The following is a 25,251-nucleotide window of genomic DNA, read 5'->3' as shown; positions in this document are numbered from 1 at the left end:
TGCACTGATTCAAAGCCAGGAGCCAGGAGCTCTTCCGGGTCTCCCATATGAGTGCAGGGCCCCAAGGCTTTGGGCTGTCCTCGACTGCTTTCCCAGGCCACAAGCAGGGAGCTGGATGGAAAGTGGAGCAGGGGGCATACTACACTAAGCTACTGCCTACTACACTACACTAAGCCATGGCATACTACACTAAGCTACTGCCTACAGCAACAGCTTCCCAGATGGATGCCAATCAAGCCCTGGCTTTTCCACTTCTGATCCAGTTCTTAACTTTTAAGCTCGCAAAACAGTAGAGGATGGTCGAACTCCTTGAGCCCCTGAAGCCTGGGAGACCCTGCAGAAGCTCCAGGCTCCTGGTTTCAGAATGGCCCCACTTCCCATCCAGCTCCCTGCCTGTGGACTGGGAATACAGCCGAGGACAACCCAAAGCTTTGGGACCCTGCACCCATGTGGGAGACCCAGAAGAAGCTCCTGGCTTTGGATTGGCTCAGCTCCAGCCTTTGAGGCTGGCTTGGAGGGTGAACCATCGGACGGAAGATTTTCCTGTCTGTCTCTCTTCCTCTCTATATACCTGCCTTTTCAATAAAAATAAATAAATAAATAAATAAATAAGAAAGAAAGAAAGAAAGAAAGAAAGAAAGAAAGAAAGAAAGAAAGAAAGAGGGGCCGGGCATGATAGCCTAGTGGCTAAATACTCACACTGCATGAGTCAGGATCCCATAGGAGTGTAGGTTCTTGTCCTAGCTGCTCCACTTCCCATCCAGCTCCCTGCTTGTGGCCTGGGAAAGCAGTCGAGGATGGCCCAAAGCCTTGGGACCCTGCTATCCCTGCGTGGGAGACCTGGAGGAAGCTCCTGGCTCCTGGCTTGAGATCAGCTCAGCTCAGCTCTGGCTGTCGCAACCACTTTAGAATGAACGAGTGGAAAGAAGATCTTTCTGTCTCTACTTCTCTGTGTAAATCTGTCATAGCATTAAAAATAAGTAAACCTTCAAAAAAATAGAGCATTATAGGTAATTAATCAGATTTACACACTAGGTCCTATTAATAACCTACCCTTGAGGTTTTCAATAATATCAAAACAGGAACATTTACACAACTAACCTGTTGACTACCTGACCTAAGTAATTTTTGTTACCTTTTCAAGAAGGATATGAAGTGGCTAAAAACACACATCAGAGAGCAAAACACAGAAAATGAGCTTTCCATTTTCTCATCAGGAAAATAACGATATCGCTACAAGTTGATGAACATAGTTACTCTATAAGACGCGAGGGTATTTCACAAGCAGGAAGAGTACTGGACAGCTGCAAGTCCCCAGGCCAGCCCCTTCTTACCCTAGACTGTGCTCGAAGCGGTTATGGGATGCTCCTGGAAAGACGTAGTAACCGCCTCCCAACTGTTTAATGTACCGCAGCCGCTGGAACTGAGGCGTGTCGATGATTCGGATGAGGAGAGGGTGGAACTCTATGTGGCCATGGACAGGATCATTAATAACCTAGAAAATGATGCTTGCATTAATAGGATTCACAATACATAAATTCAGCAAAAAAGTCTGTGCAGCCATTCCTAACTACCAGTCTGAGGTATATAACTAAGAGATAGGAAAACTAACGAAATAACACAGTAATATCATGAATTCATCTAGGTATCACCACCAGAAAGCACAGGTATATTGGATCTGAGAACATGTCATTTCTTCCTAATGGATTCTAATAACAAGGAGATAAGGATTTCAATCTCTTTATTGCATAAGATTTAATCAGTCTCTTCTCAGTTTTCTATTCCATTGAAGACTTTCAGCTGGATTTAAACACCCAAACATGGAAGTCATGTTATGAGGGGTACTCCATCTGAACTGTTTCCTAAAACCATCTACAGAGTCCTTATTGCTAAATCTGGATGGGGAGGAGGAGAAAGGAAATTCCTCTACCGTACAGACAAGAAATTATACATAGAAAACATTCAACAGTACACCCAAGTGTGTGCAGGGTCCCAAGGCTCTGGGCCATCCGTACTGTTCTCCCAGGGTACAAGTAGGGAGCTGGATGGGAAGTGGAGCAGCTGGGACATGAACCAGCACCCATATAGGATCCCAGGGCATGTAAGGCAAGAATTTAGCCACTAGGCTATCATGCGAGGCCAGATGAAACTCAGATACGTTCTGAATTACTACTGCTAAGCTGCTATTGCAAACTAATGTATGTTGACATGCAAGACTATCATCCATGCTAGAATATATAAAATGTAAATTTCAGAATCTTGACCCTATAAAGAAGCTTTTTAAAGGGGTCTTCTAACTTAACATTTGAACATGTTGCTGATAAAAAAAAATTATTTCCCTTAGACTGATTGATTGGTGAGCTGACTGGTTGCTTTGAAAGGCAGAGTTACAAAGGGAGAGAGACAGAGACAGACATCTGGTTCACACAGCAAATGGCTGCAAGGTTGGGCCAGGCTGAAGCTCGGAGCTCAGGGCTTCTTCAAGGTCTCCCAGATGGGTGCGGAGGTCGTAGTACTTGGGCCATCTTCCATTGCTTTCTCAGGTGTATTATCTGGAAGCTGGACCAAGTAGAGTAGCTGGGACTTGAACCAGCCCACACAGCATTATGGCATTTACAGTTCCTTCTTCTCCTGACATACTTTGACATCGCAGGTGGAGGCTTAGCCTGAAATGCCGTAACAGCAGCACCCCAAGATTAATTTCTTTTAAAAACAGCTCTATTCAGGGCTCGACGTGATAGCCTCACCTTGCATCCACCAAAACCCCATATGCACACCAGTTAGTATCCTGGCTGCTCCACTTCCCATTCAGCTCCCTGACTGTACCCTGGAAAAGCAGTGGATGATGGCCCAAAGCATTAAGACGCTGCACCTACGTGGGAGACCTGGAAGAAGCTCCTGGCTCCTGGTTTTGGATTGGTTCGGCTTTGATCATTGGCAGCCACTTGGGGAGTGAACCAGCAGACTGAAGATTCTCTCTCTGTATATCTGCCTTTCCAATTAAAAAAAAAAAAAAAAAAAAAAAAGGGACCGCATGGTGGCCTAGAGACTAAAGTCCTTGCCTTGCACAGACCAGGATCCCATATGGGCGCCGGTTCTAATTTCGGCAATCCTGCTTCCCATCCAGCTCCCTGCTTGTGGCCTGGGAAAGCAGCTGAGGATGGCCCAAAGCCTTGGGACCCTGTGCCCACATGGGAGACCCAGAGGAGGCCAGGATTCCTAGCTTCGTATTGGCGGTACATTGTGGTCACTTGGAAAGTGAATCATCGAACAGAGGATCTTTGTCTGTCCCTCCTCCTCTATATATATCTGACTTCACAATAAATCTTTTAAAAAAAAAAGGCAGCTCAATTTAACATGGATATTGATAGCTTGAGTCAATCAAAAATGAGGACTTTTAACTTTGTGAAACTACATATATGTATGTTAGTAAAGATTAGATACGTGGTTGATGTTTGATTAATATTAATTTTTCATCCTGCTCTATAAAACTTTATGATTATGATAAACCATGTCAGATTTAGCCACTTCTAATAATAAACCAGAAATGCTGTTACGTATGTCAGGGGTGGAAGGAACCATAAATGCCATAATTAAATATTGCTGCAGCCTTATCAGACTAGGAAGAGTTCTATAATCTTTAAATATTTGAAAATCATATATTAGTCCATTTGGTCCCTCTTACACTAGATCAATGTCATTTTGTAGTAAAGATTATTAAAGAAAAACTTTCCAGTCTACTTTTAATTCATTTTAAGGTCTAAAATAATATTTTCACTGTCAATTTTCAGGTTGCAATAATTGTTTTTAAAAATATTTGTCACCTTAAACATGATAAAATTAGGTAACTATATTTCAAAAAAGCTCAAAAAATTAAATTATGTTAAATTTAGTTAATACAATCATTCACAATCTCTTTTTGATATCAAATGCATTGTGAATACTTTCTCAGGTTTTTATTACCTTAATAATTGCGTTTTACTTTTCATTTAAGGGGATGTATAGTAACTGTGTAATGGAGACTATCATATTCAGATGTGAGGACACAATGCAGTATGCATTTCTACTTCCAGATCAAAGATGGACTCCCAGGTCCGGCACCATGGCTTAGCAGCTAAAGTCCTCACCTTGAACGCGTCCCGGGGATCTGATATGGATGCTGGTTCTAATCCCAACAGCTCCACTACCCATCCAGCTCCCTGCTTGTGGCCTGGGAAAACAGTTGAGGACGGCCCAATGCTTTGGGACCTTGCACCCATGTGGGAGACCTGAAAGAGGTTCCTGGTTCCTGGCTTCAGATCGGCGCAGCACCGGCCATTGAGGCCACTTAGGGAGCGAATCATCAGAGGGAAGATCTTCCTCTCTGTCTCTCCTCCTCTCTGTACATCTGACTTTGTAATAAAAATAAATAAATCTTTAAAAAAAAAAAACAATTTTTAAAATTTTATCTGATTTTTTTTTATCAGCAGATGTAAGATCTTTCTGTTTCTCCTTCTTTCTGTAATTTGACTTTCCAACAAAAATAAGTAAATAAATAAATCTTAATAAATAAGTAAAAGAAATCCTCCATCACAGTTTCACTCCCCAGATGGCTGCAATAGGTTGTACCAGGCATGGCTGAAGTCCAGAGTATCATCCATAGCCATCTCCTGCTGCTTTTCCCAGGCCATGAGCAGGGAACTGGATTTAAACTTGAGCAGCTGAGGTGCCTAGCGTGACAGCTTAGTGGCTAAATCTTCACCTTCATGTGGATCCCATATGGGCGCCGGTTCTAATCCCGGCAGCTCCACTTCCCATTCAGCTCCCAGCCTGTGGTCTGGGAAGGCAGTGGAGCATGGCCCAGAACCTTGGGACCCTGCAGCCACATGGGAGACACAGAAGAGGCTCCTGGCTCTGGATCAGTTCAGCTCCAGCTGTTGCAGCCCTCTGTTGTAGCCACTTGGGGATTGAACCAGCAGATAGAAGATTTTTCTGCCTCTCCTTCTCTGTGTGGATCTGTCTTTCCAATAAAAATTAAAAACTAAATCCTTAAAAAAAAAATGTAATGAAAAAACTGCTGCAACTTGAACCAGTGCCAATGTGGGATGCCAGTGTCATGGGGCAACTTTACCCGCTACACCACAAAGCTAGTCCACCCTTCTATTCTTTAAGATGTTTATCTATTTAATTGAAAGGTGAAAAGAGAGAAAGCAAGACAGAGTGAGAGAAAGAGAGAATATCTTCCATGAGTTGGTTCACTTCCCAACCTGCATCAACAGCCAGTAAGGACAGGACCAGTTCAAAGCCAGGAGCCTAGAACTCCATCCTGGTCTTCTATGAGCATGGCAGGAACCCAAGTACTTGGCCAGGTACACTGCCAGGAATACGGATCACAAGTGGAATAGGTAGGACTCAAACCTTTACTCTAGTATGGGACGTTGAGACAGGAAACATGGCTTAACCTGCTGTACCACAATGCTACTACCCATCTTCCATTCTTTGTAAAATGATTTTTATGTTATTGAGTTTAATAAATTCCTATTCTAAAAATCCATTGAACTCAATTTCTTCTTACCTTCATTGTATCAACATAAGTTAGACTCAGTCGCTGGATAAAATTTAGCAGCATCTTCCTCTGGCTCAAAGAACTAAAATGACAAGGTAAGGAGAGGCATCACTGTTTGCTTAATAACAACCCCTGGAGTAAACAATGCTGCACCACCAAGCCTAGATTAGCCATACTAACAGAGAGGGTAGACTGGAGAGATGGTCAATAATTGAAACCTACTCCTCCTAGATACTCTGCTGCTGCTTGATCTCGTGGAAGGTTCTGCCTGCCAGCCTCTTCCCTCTGTCACTCACACCTCGGCGTCTCCTGCAGCTCTGCTGACTACTCAGTGTGGGCCTCACAGCTAGGTCCACCTGTGTCCTCACAGCTTGGCCTTGGCAGGAGCACCAGCTAAGACTCGGCAGCAATCAAATTGACACGAGGATGTGAGCCTTATGTACAACAGTCATCCATTGTCAGTAATCCCTGCTCACACTGATTCTAAGAAGAAATTTCGTAGCAATTAAACTTGAACAGCTCAAAATCCTGTCCTGCTTCATTTACAGTTGTTATACCTGGCCAAGTGTCAACAAACAGTGAGAAAGAGATAAGTTAGATTTTAGTGATCTATTAGATAATTAGACATGGGAAACAAGTAAAAATTTTGATTCAAGTCCTGTATAGACTAAGCCCAAATCACCAAATTGAGGACTGGCCTTAGGCAGAGTGATGCAGTCACAGCCTAGGACAGTTACATTCCATATGGCAGCACGTGGTGTCAGCCCTAGTTACTCAGCTTCTGGTCCAGCCTCTTGCTGACACACACCTTAGGAAAATAGCAAATGATGGCTCAAGTACTTGGGCCCCTGCCATTCATGTGGGAGACCTGGAGAGATTTCCAGGCTGCTTGCTTTAGGCCTGGCCCGGCCTTGCTGTTGCAGTCATTTGAGGAGAGAACCAGTAGATAGAAGATCTTTCTCTTCCTTTCAAATAAAATGGGGAAAAAACAACAAAAATGAAACACCACACCTGGCCTCTAGGACAATGGTCATAAGAAAACATAAAGATGTTTCTCCCTTGCCCTAATTCTTCCATATGAATAAATAAATCTTTAATAATAATAATAATAATAATAATAATAATAGTGACCAGAGTCAGAGTTTGGTGGCTGGAACACCAGTAACAGTAGCTCAGGCCTAGAGAGCAGCTTTCTTTTAGCACAACCCTGGGAAGGTTGCGTGCAAAGCAGGTTAGGCTGCTGCCATCCTGTGGCAAGGCTGGCTTTGGCCCAGTTTCAGCTGTTCTGAGCACTTGGTAGAGCTGCTGCTCTCTGTCACTCAAACTAATTTTTAAAAGCATGGGCCTGGTGCAATAGCCTAGCAGATAAAGTCCTCACCTTGAACGTGTTGGTCCCACATGGGCACCTGGGCACCTATTCTAATTCCAGTGGCCCCACTTCCCATCCAGCTCCTTTCTTGTGGCCTGGGAAAGCAGTCAAGGACAGCCCAAAGCCTTGGAACCCTGCACCCATGTGGGAGACTCGAAAGAGGTTCCAGGATTCTGGCTTCAGAATGGCTCAGCTCCAGTGTTGTGGTTGCCTGGGGAGTGAATCAACGGACAAAAGCTCTTCCTCTCTGTTCCTCCTCCTCTCTGTATATCTGACTTTCCAATAAAAATAAAATAAATCTTAAAAAACAAACAAAGAAACAAACAAAAAAGGTACCAAACCCAGGTTCCCTCCACCACTTACTTTTGTTTAGCAAAGGCTAGTGACATTAGAGATGTGAAGTAGTCATTGGCCAAGATATGTAGACTGAAGTAAAATTTTATGTCTGTATTCTTACATTTTTGAAATCTAACATTTCATTTCCTATTTCCTAGGAAAATCTTTAAAAATCAATATAATGAAGAAATACAAAAGTATCTATCGATGCTTGATTTGTCCTAGAGAGTGAAGACATGTCATGGGGGCTTATATTGGTCAACAGGAATTAACAGTGAAACAGTACAAAAGCACACTTATAAGCTGGCTACACTGGTCCCACTGCGTAGATCCCACTGGCCTCATAACTTGGCTTACACGGATAGAAACACGTTCTATGCAACTGCAAGTCTCCAGCCCTATCAGGTCTCAAATACTAATGTCAGCAGGGCTTTGCATTTTAAGTTTAGGCTAAGTTCAATGAATTTAAACATGTGGCTAGTCACTGCCACACAGGACAACACAGGTCTAAGAAAGACAAAGCGTGCATCTGCGAGGCACAAGGGGGGCAAGAAGAGTTATGCTATACAGAGTCCTCAGGCATTCTGGCAGCTTTGCTCACACATGTCCCAAATTCCTGGAGGAATGGCACACAAGGAACCTTTCACAAGTTCTTCTTGAATGGATCAATAATATTTGGATCCATCAGGTAGTACTCGGCTCCCTTGAAAAGACTTCATTTAGAATAAATTTCATTTAGTCCAAAAAAGAAGCAATCACGTATAAGAGATCTTTAAAATAGCATGAAAAAATGTGCATAGATTTAAAAATTTTTGCCACATAAAATTCTCATAAAAATTTTTTTTTCTTTTGGTTAACTTGAAAGAGAAAAAAAAAAAGCAGAGATGATAAAGATCTTCCATTCACATGTCAAAGGCTCACAGCACAGCTGAGTTAGGTATTCTGAGCCATGCCCTGCTGCCTCTTGGGGTGTAGTGGTGGAGCCAGCACTGGAACCTGGGCAATTATGACTCAGGACGCAGGTGCTCACGGGTTGTTGCTAACCTGATCCAAATGCCCACCAGGCCTTCTCTTTTTTGGATTTCATGTCTCCACCCCGTTTCGAAGCATTCCCACCCACAAACAAGAGGCAGTAAAAAGGACTTTGAGAGGACTGAGGGGCTGGAATGTGGCTGTAAAAGAGCCAGGATAAGGTTGCTGAAGCTTACTGAAAGGTCTACCAGTCATCTTTCTTCACAGTCCCCCTCTGTTATCAATTACCAAGCAGCAAAACACGAATTAATTCAGTGTAATCCCTTGTTGCGATTCTTTGGTTACTGTTACCACAAACAACACTCAATTAAGTGAATTCCAAAAGAAGGAGAACATATTTCACCACTAACTCCCTAACAGAAGCCAAATCTCCACTGGAAGGAATACTAACACCGAATTCTCAGTTGGGATTTTTAAAGTGATTCCCCTCTAACCTAGACCCTAGAACCTTCAAGTACACAGAATTATCTACATGACAGCATATGCGCACTTGCAATTTACTGAGGGCTAAGCAGTACTTCACTTTTACTGTCTCATTACCATCCTTCCACAGATCAAAAAACTGAAGGATTAAGCAATTTGTCTAAATCACACAACTAAAACATACCAAATTATTTTGCCTAGTATCTTTGAATACCAAGGATACATTCCAATCTTAAAATAGCTTTAGAAAGATCTAGAACTATGTTCAAGCTAGAGCCGAAGCCTCTGATTTCTTGCCAACATTTTTTGCCCTATGATGATTCTGATAATATTTTCTGGTGTGTCTCATTCAACTGTTCTGAGCTTGAGATTTAAAAGTTGGTCTCTTTAAATGTCGCGAAGGCTTGTCAGCATAATTATACAATATAATATCAAACACAGGATTTGCATAGCAGAAACAAACAGCAAGCTGGGGATGATTTTCAGACACTTCATAGATTTAAAGCAAGGACAGTTAATGCTAGATCTTGGCCTCTGTCCCTCAAAAATAAATAAAGAGGGATTTACAAAGCCAATAATCATTCTTACCTTACTCCAAGATTTTCAAGGAGAGATTCATCAAGAAAATGCAGTAATGAACCTGTGATATTATTTTCTGTGGAAGAAAGGGGAGGGAAAGAAAACAAATTTAATCTTTACAACATAGGTTTTATGTCTTCCAATTTAGATCTACCAGAATTACTCCTCAAATCAACATTAAAAAGGACTCAAATCCCTAGGCAATGGACCAGGGCAAGCACAGACTGCTCTTTGTAATCCTGGCTTTCAAGTCTATGATATGACATCTGTGGATTCAACCAAATGTGAATGGAGAACATCCTTAGGGGAGAGACATATGCTTCTGTACTGAACCAGCACAGACTTCATCCGGTCAGTACACCCAGGCAGTATGGAATTCCAGACCCTTACACGGCATTCACACTGCAGTCATCGAGACATGCTTGAACACATGAGGCAGGATGTGCACAGTTTCTTGCAAATCCTACACCACTTCACTAAAAGGAACTTCTACTCAGATTTTGTGACAGTCCTTGGAACCAATGCTCAGGAATACTGAGAGAAATGTCTGCCATTGTTTGATTTGTTACTTGTAAAGTCTTAATGCTAAAGAAGTCACTAAACCAGGCAAGCCTGTTGCAACAAACTAGGTGAAACTATTTTAAATTATCTGTGTAAAATTTCTTGCAAGAAAAGCCAGCAGAAAAAGTGAAGTGAAACAAGTATGTACAAAGTTTCACCAGGGCAGTGGCTTCCTGCTAGTTTAGAAAGGCTGAGTTTGGAATGGGGGTAGGGAAGGAACTTGAGTCTATTTTTTTTTAGCATTATCAAGTATGTTTATTTCTAAAATCTCCCTAACAGAGCCCACAATACTGCTTCAAAAAAGTTATATGTGTGTTGGGGCCCGGCGTGGTGGCCTAGCAGCCTAAGCTCTCCCCTGCATGCACTGGGATCCCTTATAGATGCCAGTTCTAATCCCAGCTGCTTCACTTCTCATCCAGCTCCCTGCTTGTGGCCTGGGAAAGTACCCACATAGTAGACCCAGAAGAAGCACCTGGCTCCTGGCTTCATATCAGCAAAACTCCAGCCATTGTGGCCGCTTGGGGAGTGAATCATGGGTCAGAAGATCTTCCTCTCTGTCTCTCCTCCTCTCTGTATATCTGACTTTGTAATTAAAATGGATAAATCTTTAAAAAAAAAGATGTTGCCTGGGACAACTTTTTTGCCAACTGTCTACCTTTGAGCTGACATTTCATTCAACTATCCATTCCACTTATTTCTTGAAATATTTTCCAATCTAAATTTTTAAAATGGTGGTTTTAAAATTATTGTTGAAATTGAGTATCTTTTTTTGCCAGGGGATGATTAGCCAATTGAACCACTGCATCGGACCGCAATTGATTATCTTTTGGTAAGTTTATTTACTGGTTGATCATTGAAAGTCTGTACTTAAATACAAATAAGTACCATACATACTTATGTATATGTGTGTATGTATAAAGATTTGTTCATTTATTTTGAAAATCAGAGTTCCAGAGTTCCAGAAAGGAAGCATCTTCCACCTGCTTCTTCACTCCCCATCACAATGCCAGGGCTGGGCCAGGCTGAAGCCAGGAGCTAGAGGCTTCATCCAGGTCCCTAACTCTTGGACCACCTTCTGCTGCTTCTTCCAAACCATTAGAAGGGAGCAGAATTGGAAATGGAGTACACCAGTGTCCCAGGCTTCACTCATTATGCCAGGCCCCTGTGCTTGGTTTTTGCTCAGTTTTCTATTATGCTAGCTTTTTCTCTTGGTTTTGGTTGTTTTTCTAACTTTATGTTAGTCAATGGTTCCTGATGAGAACGCTTGTGAAGAAATTAGCTGACATGAGTTCTGAAACCCAAATACGTAACCATTAAAAAAAAAAAAATCCATCTCCAGGGCCTAGTGCAGTAGCCTAGAAGCTAGAATCCTCATTTTGCATGTGCCAGGATCCCATGTGGGCGTTGGTTCTAGTCCCAGCTGTCCCACTTCCCATCCAGCTCCTTTCTTGTGGTCTGGGAGGGCAGTAGAGGACGGCCCAAAGTCTTGGGACTCTGTACCCATGTGGGAGACCTGGAAGAGAATCCTGGCTCCTGGCTTCGGATCAGCTCAGCTCTGGCTGTTGTGGCCGCTTGGGAAGTCAACAGATCAAGGATCTCCCTCTCTGTTTCTCCTCTTTGTATATCTGACTTTCTAATAAAATTAAAATAAATCTTAAAAGTCCTTGTGGTGTGGCATGACCTGTGGGCATCACACACTTTTTGTGCACAAAGTGTGGATTCTACACCCTATTTCTGGGTTCCTGCGAGACTGCACTCCTTAGGGAAGAAAGTAACCAAGGACCTGTGGCTGCTTTTGTCAAAATAAAATTTCCGACCCAGAGACTTTCATTAGAAAGCAGCAACCTCAGAAATCACTCAGAAGATTTTTTTTCTTTTCAGGGTAAAGGTCAGCAGAGATAAGCTGACTTTCTGGAGAGGAAGATGGAAACCAACAGTGAAGTGTAACAGCTGTGGTGAGCTGGTTGTAGAAGAAGCCGATCAAGGCATGTTCTACTTTGCTAGTGCTTGCAGATTCAAGAGTAAGCTAGATCTAGTTCAAGGGCTAGTAAGAAAACAACCAATTCCAACGTAAGTTTGGTCCAGACAAAGCAAATGGAACATACAGTTTTCACCCAATGAAAGCAGGCAGTGTCTTCTGATGGCACTAAACTATGGGTTCAAGAAAGCACAGATCATTCTGGAATGTGATGAAGCCAGCCCTACAGAGTGTCACTAAGAGAGGGCCTACAATGTAACCGATCCCATGCTGGAAACTGGAAGTGGAAAAGATGAAATCAGTGCATTCCACCTGCCCCTGGTGAAAAGAAGAAAAAATCCATCCTTGGAGTGGATGGATGTAACAGGGCAAAGGAGCAAGAGAAGTGCAATTTCCCACACTTGGTCCAGAGTCACCCAAGTTCCTCCTACCCTAGTTTCCAGACTCTGCTCACAAGAGTGAAATTTTACTAAATTCGCAAATCACAAACTCCCCCAGTACCAGCTCACAGCATCCAGCACAAGTTTCACACTAACTACAAAAAGCCAAGATTTCAGGTGGACACGCTTGAACATACACCAACAAAATTGCCTGCGACCCTCTACCGCAGCATTTCCCAGTGGCAGGTGGCCGAAAGAGGACACAGTGGTTCTTTTGTAACCAGGTCCCACCCCGTGGCCTTCGATGTTCGTTTATCAAGTCCCAACAGCATTTTGTTAGCTTGCAATGCCTCTGAAAGCTCAACTCTGCAAGCCAAGGGAGTAACCCCAATTTCCTGCTTGAATATGGTTCAACCACATCTCAACACTTACCTCCCCATTCTGAGAGCTTTGACAAGGACTCACACAGGCAGCCCTGGAAATCCACCCACTGCATTGAGCTTCCAGCCTCAAACAGACACATCACATCCCATCTCCCCAGGTCTCAGACAGCTCCGAACCTTTCTTTTACCATTAGGAAAGAAACACGTAGGGGCCCTATTACCAACCAATCAAAGGCCAACACATGCTGGGGGCCAACCAGAGATCCACACACAAGCTGACCACCTGCTGCTCATGGCTAACTTTGGACTGTAGGACCTGACTGCCTTGGGAATCCAGGACTTGAGCAATCGCTGTCCAGAGCCCAGCTCCCTGCATGGCAATAAATAACTACTTTTTTCACCCCTATCAGTGCTGGACTTACTTTGTTCCAGGTGGGAGGACCCAGTTTTGGGGTTCCATTGTAACTGCTACTACCAGTTTTGGGGTTATCACAACAGCACTTTGTCCCCAAGCTTGGTAAACACAGCCAACAAACACTTAAGCTCCACTAAGACACCATGGTGGGCGGTAGGAATTCAGAGGTGAACAAATCCCTTCCTCTTTAAGGAAAACCCCAATTTCCTGAGGGCGGGGCGGGAGGCTGGAAAGCCCAAAACTTTACTTTCATGTGGCAAGTGTTCAAGATCTGCGGTTACACACAGGGGTCCCCAGAGCCTGGGGAGCCTGAATGACAGCAGGTTTCCGACCAAGATCTGGAATAAACAAAACATTCTTCTCACTTACAAAGGTGGGGTCTCAAGTCCACTCCACCACCATCACCCAGATCCGGTCCGGGCTGGCCAGGTGCCGGATTAAGTCACCAGATTAAGACCCCAATCTACACCCTCGACCCTCGCAGAGCCTGCCAATCGCCAATCCCAGACTCCCCCATTTCTTCTGCCTCAGCCTCGGGACATCACGTCTGGGAACCCCTGGCTGAAGTCTCCCGTGCCTCGTGCTTGCCCTGCCGGGTGCCCCCGCGTCAGGACTGGCACTTCGGCGTCAGGTTCTCCTAGGAGCTCCCCGCCGCAGGGCGCTTCTCCTCAGACCCCACGGCCCCCGCTTCGAGCCCCCGTCCATCCCCCACTGTGTCGCTCTGGCCCGGTACCTCGGAAGTTTTTCAGCAGTGAGGGCTGGTTGAAGCCATTCTGCTCTAAGAAGGAGCACACCTGCTCCGCGTTCCACGTCTGGTGGTCCTCGTGGAATTCTGGGCCCACGGTCCAGTGTGCCCCTGAGGGAGAGTTCGGTGGGGTTCTTGGGCTTCCATCGCTTCGGGGTCGCTTAGAGGGCTGCTCACACTCCGCTGTCTGCATGGCTACACCCGGCGCCCGCCTCAGCACAGTCAAGAACCGCGGCACGCGAAGCTCGCGCAGGCGCACTGACGGACCAAGTCAGCGGCCAAACCTCGCAGCATTGCCCTTTTATTGGCCCCTGCGCAGGCGCACTGACAGCTCAGCCCTAGGGGGCCGGACGGCCCCGGGGCCTAGCCCCAAGCTTCTGCGCAGGCGCAAGGACAACTCCGGCGTTCTCTACCGCGTCCCGGCGTTTACGCCAAAGGTCGGACTGGAGCCAGGCTGAAGTGAAATTGGCTGGCGGTGGCGTGAAGGAGAGGCCTGCCGGGAAAAACCCACACTGACAGGAACACGGAAGATTGTCGGGCTGCCAGCACCTTGCAGTACAGCGAAAACATGAAGGAGACGCAGAGCCGGAAGCTCCTGGTGTGATGGTCTCCTTCTGGTCTTTCTGGGTGGGCACCGGGTCCCTGGGAGCGCCCAACTGCAGGATCCTATGCCACAAAGGACTGCAGAATTCTCAGATGGACACAAGTCTCTGGAAAGAAGAAATTCTCAACCCCTATCTCCATCCCAGCTTTCTTTCCAGACGGAGGGAAGTGGCCAATTTGACCACTTCAAATTGTACCTGCAGGAAAGCAGTTTATCATCCTATTTTATAAAGAATTGGCAGCATGGGGACTAGAAACTCCATCACCACAGATGTTTAAGGAGCAATAAATGCTAATTATTCTGCTTTGATCATTATCTGTTATCTAAGCATCAAATCATACTGCAGGCTGTAATTATCTGCAATTAGTGTGCCCCTTTAAAAAAAAGCAATTGAGGGGGGCCTGTTGTGCTACAACTAGTTAAACTGCCACTTCAACACTGTCATCCCACATCAAGGTGCCAGTTTGAGTCCCTTACTCTTTTTTTCTTTTTTCTTATACAGATTTTAAAATTTTTATTTGAGGGCACAGCATGGTGGCCTAGTGGCTAAAGTCCTTGCCTGTAGGACGTTGTGACCAGAAGGTCAGCTAGCATAGGATTACAGTTGATTGGACAATATTTGTGTAACAACTGAATGGATATCGTTTGTATAACTGATTGGATATCGTTTGTATGAGACCACTTTTAGAATACACAAAACAAAAGAAGTTCCAAACTAAAGTATAGGAACTGTTGATGGGTTTTGTTGATAAGTTCAATACTTCCTCCCTTATCCCATATGACCCTCAGTGTATAGTCTGAGGGTGGAGGCTGAGGGGCTTTCCACTTACAGACCTGGTGATGCTGTATCCATTTGGTCCCCCATTCTACATCTTGGGACTCCAACCACACAGGTTCTCCTTATACAGTGCCTATCACCATGGTTAGGTGAAAAGGACCAGGCCATCCTCCATGTTCATCTTCAGGGAGTACTGCCCAGTTCTCCTTTCCTGATCTCCAGCAGATGAACCCAGCCAGCTCATCTGGGTAGTTGCCACAGCTTTCTCCTCCACCAGCAACGTTCATTTTTACCACCACGCCCTGGGTCTTTCTCTTCCTCTTCATTCTTTAGTTCCCTCAAGACATTATTGTGCCTTATCCGCCCCGATCCAAAAACCAAGCTAAAACTCTCAAAACATAACCTCATATTCTTGATTAAAGACAGTTCTCAGCTCTCAAGAGAGAAGACTTGGGAAACAAAATATAAACATACACAGAGGGAGCCAAAGGCCACCACCCTGTCAGTCTATTATGTAAAACTTCTGGCCCTGAAAGAGAGCTTTCTATTTCCATACCACAAGTAGAATACCTTACTTTACTTGGTATAGTAAAGGCACTCTACTTGTGCTCTCTACTTTTACCTTTGAAACCTCACAATAACTTTATTCAATTGTATGACATTAGTTAGGTGTACTGGTTATCAGTCTATCCGTCCATTCGTCCGTCGGTCGGTCCATGCATGCATGCATCCATCCATTGTTATTATTTACTGGTATTGTTTGCCACATTTCTCTGTGTACCTGGAACTTAACAGAGCTTGGGACGACTGCATCCCACATCCAAGTGTCTGGGTTTGAGTCCTAATTGCATTCACTTCCAGCCAGTGTGCACCCAGGAATGCACATGGAAGGTCCCTGCCATCCCATGGGAGACCTGAACTATATCCCATGCTCCTGGCTGCAGCCTAGTCCTGACCAGAGTTTGAACATTGGGGGAATGAACCAGCAGATGGATGTGCTCTCTCTCTATATTTAAATCCTTCAAATAAAATAAATGGAATCTTTAAAAACATGAGAGTAGAAATGGTTGTTGGACTCAGCAGTTAAGATGCTGGTTAGGACACCCCTGCTTCAGAGGGAAAGCCTGGGTTCAATTCCAAATCCAGATTCCTGCTTCAGGTTCTCCCCGTGCAGACCCTGGGAGACAGGAGGTGATAGTTTAAGTTGTTGAGAGCCTGTCACCCACATAATGTGCTAGATTGGGTTCCCAATTGCAACTGCTGGTTTGGGGAATGAACCAGCATAGGACAGCTTTTTCTGTTTATCTACCTGTGAAATAATCAATTATACACACACACATGCTTTCATTGACATTTTCTACAAGAAATGGGAACACATTTGATTGTCCATAGTAAGGAGACATATTCTTTATATTGGGAGGGGGCTACAAGGAAGTGGAGCAGCCGGGGCAAGAACTGGCACTGTATAGAATCCTGGTGCTTGCAAGTTGAGGATTTAACCAATTGAGCTATGAAGCAGGCGAGTAAATTTTTTTTTTTTAATTGGAAAAGTAGACCTTGGGCTGTGGGTGGGTCTCAGTAGACCTGCCAGCTGTGGTTGGGTCTCAGGACGGGGTGTCTCATCCCCGGATCCTAGATGCCAGCCACCATGTGCATGTGGTGAGCTGTCCCTGGGTGGCCAGTGCACCATTTGGCACTAGGCTGTGCTTGCTGGCCACCCGGTCAGGGAGCTCTGGGGTTTTGGTTCTTTGAATCGCTGCTTAGGTAGCTCCAGGTTGAACCCACTGTGCTTCTGAACCCAATCCTTAAAATTCCCAATGACAGTAACTCTTCCTTTGAAGAACTTGTAATCACTTAACAATGCTGAGCACCAAACACCGGTTCATGCAAAAGCTAAGGCTCAGGGTTTGTCCAGCAGGATATCCTATTATTTGAGATGATCAAGCGTGAGCTGGGATGGTTGCAGACCAGACTAAGCAGGGCTACAACACCTGTGCGCCTCATGTAGACTAGATCAGGGAAAAGCCAAGCTGGGCTGATTATTCCTACAGGTGCAAACAAAATTAGAGTGGGTGAGGGTTGTTTGGGCTTAGCCACAGTATCAGATGGCAGAAGCAGGCACTGGGGGCTAATTCTGTCAAGTCAAACCACAGAACTACCTGGAGAGTGCATAATCTGGGAGTCAGAGAGACCTGGGAGGGAAATAGTAGGCTCCTCCCTCTTGGGTTACCACTCCCACGGGGGGGGCACAAAAATTAGGACAGAGGCTGGGGTGGCTAGACAGAGAGGCATTCAGCAACATCCGTGAGGGCTGGATAGTTGAGCTGGTTAGATGGAACTAAGCTTCAATACCCATCGACAAGTACGAGAGCCAAATGGGATGTGGGACAGACTGGACTAGTCTGCTATACATACTGGCAAACCAGGGTAGGGGGTGGGCCTGGTGGGGGTTATTGTGGGTCGCTCTGACTGGGCTGCAGCTCCCACTGGTTTATGTGAGGGCCGAGTATGTGCTGGGCAGAACCAGGATGGACTGCAACACCCATTGGTTCCAGTGGAAGTTGGGGCTGAAAACAGAACCAACCCAGTAATTGCAACCACCAGCTGATCATGGCGATGGACTGTGCTGGGCCCTGTGCTTGCTAGAACATACAAGAATCTGGTCTGGGAATACCTCAAAGTTTCTTTGGGGATCTCCCCAATCGAAATGCTGGACTCAGAACCCTAGCCAAGAAAAGACAGAAGACAGAACAAGTCAATCAACCACCTCAGCTATATGTTGGCAGTGAAATACTGGGCAAATGGAGACTCTATGATGGACTATGTCAATCAGTGGATTCTTCAACAACCTCATCGTGCTTGGAGTGGCAAGATTGGCAACGATTCATAACTGGTGAACTATCGAAACCACCTGAGCAAGTATCTCAGAGCATGCCCCACATCCGGGACCTGGGGTGGGTGGGAAATTGGGTTGGGCTTCTCCCTTACAACCCCCTTTACCTCAGATATATGAAGGAAACAATACGGAAATATAGTCTTACGCATTTTCCTGTAGCTCTTGATTCTTTTTACCCTAATTAACTATATAAAGATTGTCAAAAATATATTAAAAAAAGAAAGCTACGTTTTTTAAAAAAAAAGAAATAAATGATTAGAAAAAAAAAAAAGGAAAAGTAGAGGCACAGAAAAAATCAACAATATAAGTTTCCTACAAGGGAGTTTTCTTTTTTTGTTGGGTCTCATATGGGCGCTGGCTCTAATACCCCCTGGTGGCCCTGCTTCCCATCCAGCTCCCCGCTTGTGGCCTGGGAAAGCAGTCGAGGATGGCCCAAAGCCTTTGGACCCTGCACCCGTGTGGGAGACCCATAAAGCTCTTGGCTCCTGGCTTCAGATCTGCACAGTACCAGCCACTGCGGTCACTTGGGGAGTTAATCAGCAGAAGGAAGATCTTCCACTCTCTCTCCCCCTCTCTGTATATCTGATTTAGCAATAAAAATAAACAAAAATTTAAAAAAATACTTTAAAAAATATTTGTTTATTTTTTTTGGAAAGTCAGAGTGAAGGAGAGACAGAGAGAAATATCTTCTGTCAAGATGATTCACTCCCCAAGTGACCTCAACAGCCAGAATTATTCATTCAGAGGCTGCCCAATCACACACTGTCTGAGAGGTCCATTGTGAGCAAAATCACCAGCCCCTATGTGGGGAGAATATCCAGGGCACCCTCAGAAAAGGTATCACCCATTGCATTTACTAAAATGCTGTTCCAAAATCACACTATACACTTGCAAAGTAATACATGCCAAATACATGCTATGGCAGAACTCAGACAATTCAGACTACGAGAATGGAGAAATTCCTTTTTTTCTTCCTACAGAAAGATTTTTACTGTTTTGTGATTGAGCAGTGCTGCTGAGTGCCAGTATCAGCTTCTCCTTAGAATGGGATTTTTAAATTTCATAATGGAGCAACGTTGCCGAGTGCCAGTATCAGCCTCTGCTTTTCCCGCCTTCCTCAAAACTTTCATCCTGGCCTATCCAAATCTGTGTCTATCCAAACCACAGTTCCAAAGACTCCAAATTGAGTATGATTTGATTAACATCATATTTGACAATATCTAGCCATAAAATGGAAGGAAATTGTCAAGATTGATCCAACAGACAAGATGCTTAATGGAGAAATGATTTTATTATGCTACATTACATTGCCCCATCATCCAAGCTTTAAGGATGAAGCCCCTTATGTAAGAACATACAGACTTTATAACACAAAAAGAGAAAGTGTCAAAGCTCTCGTTACAGAGGCCAGGATATGCAAACGTTTGCTCATCACTGTCTTGGGTGGAACTCTCCTGGACTGGTTTTCCTATGTTAATTAAACTTGAAGGAAGCCCAAAGGAAAGAGCAACACAGCCAGCCTGAACAAAGGGAGAGAGGAGGAGATAGCCTTGGAGTTACATTAGGGGGGCCTTCTTCCATTATTTAGGACCAGAGGGAGATATGAAGGAGAGATAGAATTGAGACTTGGTTGCCCCAAGTTAAACCATCACACCAGGTGTTCTGCCTCCTGATAACCTCTTGTAAAAGGACACTCTTAGCTCCTTCAGAAAATTCTGACCTGCACTATCATGTGAATGGATCTTGGGAATATTAAGCTAGGTGAGCCAGTCGTAAAAGGAGAAATATGGTATGCCTTATGTGCAGTATCTCAGGTAACAAAATTCATAACAGAAAGTAGAATAGTGGTTTCTGGGGTGATGGTGGTGCTTGGAAGGGTAGAGAAAGGGACCTGTTTCATGGGTAGAGAGTATCAGTTTTGTAAGAGAGAAAATTCCTGAAGATGAGGCATACAATGCCACACCCTGAATGTTCTTATCACTGCTGAACAGTACACTTCAGCTGGTGGTAGGCATTTGACACAGCCGTGAAGATGTGCTGTGGAACCTTCAGGCAGCGGCAGTCCTGGCTCTGCTCCCAGTTTCAGATTCCTGCTAATGCACGCCTTGGGAAGCAGGATCTGATGACTCAAAACAGCTGGCTCACTCTCATCTGTGTGGCAGGTTTTGCTTGACTTCCTGCCTCTGGAATGGGAGGTCTCTGCATCCACACCTCTCAAGTAAGCACAAAGAAAATAAAATAGTTAAGATCATAAATTTTATGCTCTGCTATTTTACAAAGAAAAGGAAATGCACTAAAAACTCAGTTTCGGTAGGTTTACTGTGATCACGTTAACATATGGTTTTGTATCTCCACAACTTCCTCCTCCACCAGCTTTGCTGCTTCTTTGCAACCAGAGTATTTCTTCCTTTTTACCCTCTACCTTTTGCAAGACATTCTTGTGTCATATTTACTCAAATCTCAAAGCCAAGCTAAAACTTAAAAAAATAGATAATTTTAAAAAGATGTTCTTGTATGATGAAAAAAACCTCTCAGTTCTCAAGAGAGTTTAAAAAACAAAAAATATACACATACAGAGTCAAAGACCACATTTGGATGATCTTCCTTTTACTTTTCCCTCAATTAAAAAAATTATTCATTTTTATTTGAGAGGCAAAGTCACAGAGAGAAAAAGAGAGAGCGAGGGAGAGATAATATCTTCCATCTGCTTGTTCACTACCCAAATGGCAATGGACAGAGCTTAGCCAATCTGAAGCCAGGAGGTTCTTCTGGGTCTCCCATGTGGATGCAGGTCGCAAGGACTTGGACCATCTTCACTGCTTTCCCACGCCATAGGTGGGGAACTGGATCAGAAATGGAGCAGCCAGGACACCAGGTAGCTTCCATAGAGTATACTAGTGCTGAATTCCATATGGATTAGCCTGCTACACCACTGCATAGGCCACTTACCCTTTCTTTTTATGACTGATTTATTTCTTGAAGGAGACAGAAATTTTCCCTCTGCTGGTTCACTTCTGAAATGGCCACAATGGCCAGGGCTGGTCCAGTCACAAGCTAGGAACGTCATCTCCATCTCTTAAATGGTTGGCAGGAACTCAAGCACTTGGACCATCACATGATTTCTCAGGCTCATTAGCAGGTAGTTGGATCAGAAATGGAGCAACTGGGACAGGAATCAGCATCCAGGTGGAATGCCAGTCTTGCAGGTAGTGGCATAGCTTTCCTCACAGCTAGTCCCCCTTGCTTTTTTTGTTTCATGGCTGAAGTTCAGCCCATCCAAGCCAGTAGCCTGGAGCCTCTTCTGGGTCTCCCATGTGGGTGAATGTTCTCAAGGCTCTGGGCTGTCCTCAACTGCTTTCTCAGGCCAGAAGTAGGGAGCTTGATGGGAAGCACGGGTGTTGGGATCAGAACCTGTGCCAACATGGGATCCCGGCGCATTCAAGGCAAGGACTTTAGCTGCTAGGCTACTGCCCTGGACCCAGAATTTGAAACTTGTATTAATCCTTTTATATTCATACATACCAATTCCTGCAAACCGATAAAAACATGTCCAAATTTTTCTATAGTGCATGTATAAATTCTCATTAATATTTTTCACAATAAAGGAGATGAAAACAGCACAAAAGTTATAGCTACATAAAAATATGTACAAGAACTCAACACAGTGTTGTTTTTTGGCTTATAACCGTAGGTGTAGATACTACACAATAAAAGATGGTGTCATTTTCAGAAAAGTAAAATGTGATTAAATTGATTTTTCTTGTTAAAACTTGAAAATAAAAATTCCTAACAATACTAAATACTGATTGACAACCAAATCTCAGATTAATTAAAATCAGCCCCAGTTAGTCATAGCTAAGTTAAACATTATATATTTGTAAAAGTTATCAAATGTGTACCTTTCCAACTGCAACCTTTTGTGTTTTTAAAATACATTAAGAATGGTTTTTGCATCTCCTTCCAAATTTTGAAAATACACTAGAAAAAGCAAATGCAGACGAACTGATTTTTTTGGAAAGCTAGAAAGTATCTTCATGGGGACTTGGTCGTGAAACCCCACAGGAAACGCAAGATGTGCAATAATGCTAAGAATCCTGAGGGGAAGTGAGAGGCAGCTGCATGACTAATGTCAAAGTGCAAGGGCGCAAGGAGGTTTAAATGGGATTTCAAAACTGTTTGAAATACTCTGAAGGACTCAATTCATATAGAGAATGACTGACCTTCTAACTTCACAAATATGTGTCATATGTTATGATGCTTCATGACAGGAAGATTAGCTCCTAACGCCACCTGCATTTTATTTTACTGGTTTGAGAAGTAGTTTACTATTTTTTAAACTACATGATTTAATGCCTTGAAAAACCAAGTGACAGTAGTTATAAAAAGGAGCAGCAAGTAGCGGTTTTTACAGAGGGCTCAGAATTAGAAATCCAGAAGTAAGGGACACTGCAGAGATGGGTTCCAGTCTGCTGCTGCTGAGCGCGGGAAGGGAACAGACTTCCAAGCAGAGGTCGACCCTGGTGTGCAGCGGAACCAAGCCCTGCCTTCAATGTTAACTTGAAAACACATGTATCTCAAAGCACATTTATAAAAAACAGATTATTTAACTCTCCTATTACAAAGCACATAAGAAGACAACTGATTATTTTTAAAACCAAGCTGAAAAAGGATGAAATTTCTCTAGATCCTAAAAAAAATGCAAAGAACATTTAAAAGTTCTATGACTACTGTTTTTTTTTTTTTTTAATTGCAAAGTCAGATATACAGAGAGAAGGAGATACAGAGAGAAAGATCTTCTGTCCGATGATTCACTCCCCAAGCAGCTGCAGCAGCCAGAGCTGAGCCAATCTGAAGCCAGGAGGCCAGAGCCTCCCCCATGTCTCCCATGCAGGTGCAGGGTCCCAAGGCTTTGGGCTGTCCTTAACTGCTTTCCCAGGCCACAGGCAGGAAGCTGGATGGGAAGCGGGGCTGCCAGGATTAGAACCGGTGGCCATATGGAATCCCAGTGCATTCAGGTAAGGACTTTAGCCACTGAGCTACTGTGCCAGGTCCTCTATGACTACTATTTTAAAGACTCTTAGGATATTCCTATTTAATGCAAACTCAAAATACATTTCTGTCAACTACATTTTAGACAAATGTGAAAAAAAAAAAAGCGCTTAATCTTGGTACAGTTTTTCTTACAGCCCAGAAGGCCAGAAGGACTGGAGGAGAGAGGTGCGAATTTTCGCAGACCTGAAAGTGCTCTCAGCAGACACAGGCATGGTGCTAATGACTGGCTCTTTCACTGACAACATCCTGTAGTCGCTTCAGTAAAACATCGTCGTTTTCTTGACACAGGCGTTTGGCAGGGGACTCTGCCTCGCTGTCAATGGCTATTGCTCGCTTCTTGGTTCTCTGTTCACCTTGCCTTATCATGTTGTTGATGTCTTTCAAACTCTGCAAAAATAGAGGACTGTGAGTCACAGGAGAGGAAAAATGAAAAATACTGCCAAAAATTAAGCTGTTAGTTATTTTCTTCTTGTTCTGTTATTTCCTAAATCTCAATGCTGAGGGAGAGATGAGTTTTTCTCTCTAGATTAAGTTAATGAAGGTGACTAGAACAGTTACTTGCTGGTAAATTTTAAAAACTGAATTTATTTTATAATAGTAGGTCTCAAAATGTGATCCCTAGATCCTAGGTGGTGACAATCCTAGCCCTATACTTGTTAAATCGGGCATTCCAGGGCTGGTACAGTGGCATGCAGCGTAATGATCCGCCTGCAGCACTGGCATCCGATATTGGTGCCAATCTGTGTCCTGGATGCTCCATTTTCTTTTTTTTTAAAAGATTTATTTTATTTTTATTACAAAGTCAGATATACAGAGAGCATTATTGACTCACTCCCCAAGCAGCAGCATTGGCCAGAGCTGAAGCCAGGAGCGAAGAACTTCTAGGTCTTCCACATGGATGGCTGCTCCACTTCTAATCCAGCTCTTGGGAGCTGGGAAAGTAGTGGAGGATGATCCATGGCCTTCGGCCCCTGTATCCATGGGAGAGACCTGAAAGAAGCTCCTGGCTTACAGCTTTGGACCAGCCCAGCTCTGGCCATCAGAACCATTTGGGGAGAGATCTAGAGGCAGGATGTTTTCTCTTTGCCTTTCAAAAATAAATCAGACCTTCTCAGCGGGGTGAGACCCAGCAATCTATGTTGTAGTGAAAAAAATTTTAATTGAAAGCTAGAGAGAGAGGTCTTCCATCCACTGGTACCATTTCCAAATGGCTACAACAACTGTGGTTAGTCCAAGTCAAACCCAGGAGCCAGAAACATTTAGTCTCCCACAAGGGTACAGGGACCTACGCACTTGGGCTATTTTCCCAGGAGCATTAATTAGCAGGGAGCTGGATTGGAAGTGGAGCAACCAGAACTTGACCTGGCACTCACATGGGATATTGACACTGCAGGCAGTGGCATAACTGCAATGCTGGCCCCCATAATCTACCTTTTAAAGATTAATTTACTTATTTATTTGAAAAACAGAGCAACAGAGAGAGAGAAAGACAGAGAAGTCTTCAACCTGCCAGTTCACATTCCTCAGGTGATTTTAACCCACAGTTTCAGATTCTTGATATCATGCAATACTCTCTTCTAAATATCCTTCCTGGAAATGAATTTCTGAGAGGTACATCCTGTCAACTCTGCCAAGTGCAGTGAGAATGCAATGGTTGCAGCCTGGAAGCTGATGAGACATAATTGAATTCTGATCAAATTATAATTTGCCTCACTGTAATTTCTTCCAGTTGATTCTGATTCTGGCTTTTGTAGAAATACTGAACTGAAGTACTTGATAGTAAAGTATCTGGACACAGCAAGCATGTCCCGGTCCCATCTTCTTCACCAAATGGGGCTCAAGATAGGAGGTCTCCGGTTTCAGACTGTTGGCATTCTAGCTGCCATCAGCACGTGTATTTTGATCTTTGAAGGCCTTTCCTGAGGTTCAGCATCCTGCATGTCTGACCACTTTCAGGTTTTACTTGCTGGTCCCTCATGCTTGGATATGGAGAAACACAGCACACCTGGTATACTTCATCCACAGCGGTGGATTAAACCACCACACCAGATGTTTCTTTCTTTCTTTTTTTTTTAAACATACTGGTCTTGGTCACCAGAAACATGTCATAGACAATAGTCCATACTTTATTAGTCATAATTTTGCCAAACAAAACTAGCTCCCAAGCATACACAC

At 44.0% G+C, this 25,251-nt stretch overlaps 2 protein-coding genes across 3 annotated transcripts in view; both read right to left on the bottom strand.

Moving 5' to 3' along the window:
• SAMHD1 (SAM and HD domain containing deoxynucleoside triphosphate triphosphohydrolase 1) overlaps window positions 1–14,027 on the bottom strand; it is a 32,928-nt gene extending 18,901 nt beyond the window's left edge. Inside the window, exons 1-4 of the mRNA XM_058679927.1 lie at window positions 13,735–14,027; window positions 9,294–9,360; window positions 5,555–5,627; window positions 1,335–1,495 (exon numbers count right to left, since the gene is read on the bottom strand). Of these exons, the coding sequence (XP_058535910.1) occupies window positions 1,335–1,495; window positions 5,555–5,627; window positions 9,294–9,360; window positions 13,735–13,939 (506 nt within the window). The 5' untranslated portion in view covers window positions 13,940–14,027. The remainder of the gene's footprint in view (window positions 1–1,334; window positions 1,496–5,554; window positions 5,628–9,293; window positions 9,361–13,734) is intronic.
• Window positions 14,028–23,071: 9,044 nt separating this feature from the next.
• The window catches only part of RBL1 (RB transcriptional corepressor like 1), a 38,104-nt gene continuing 35,924 nt past the window's right edge, over window positions 23,072–25,251 (bottom strand). For both annotated transcript variants that reach the window (XM_004585792.4, XM_058679542.1), the window contains one exon: window positions 23,072–23,463. In XM_004585792.4, the coding sequence (XP_004585849.2) occupies window positions 23,293–23,463 (171 nt within the window). In that variant the 3' untranslated portion in view covers window positions 23,072–23,292. The remainder of the gene's footprint in view (window positions 23,464–25,251) is intronic.

This window comes from Ochotona princeps, chromosome 22 (genome assembly GCF_030435755.1).
Source record: "Ochotona princeps isolate mOchPri1 chromosome 22, mOchPri1.hap1, whole genome shotgun sequence".
NCBI classification, from domain to species: Eukaryota; Metazoa; Chordata; class Mammalia; order Lagomorpha; family Ochotonidae; genus Ochotona; species Ochotona princeps.
This window is presented reverse-complemented; position numbering and strand designations above follow the sequence as displayed.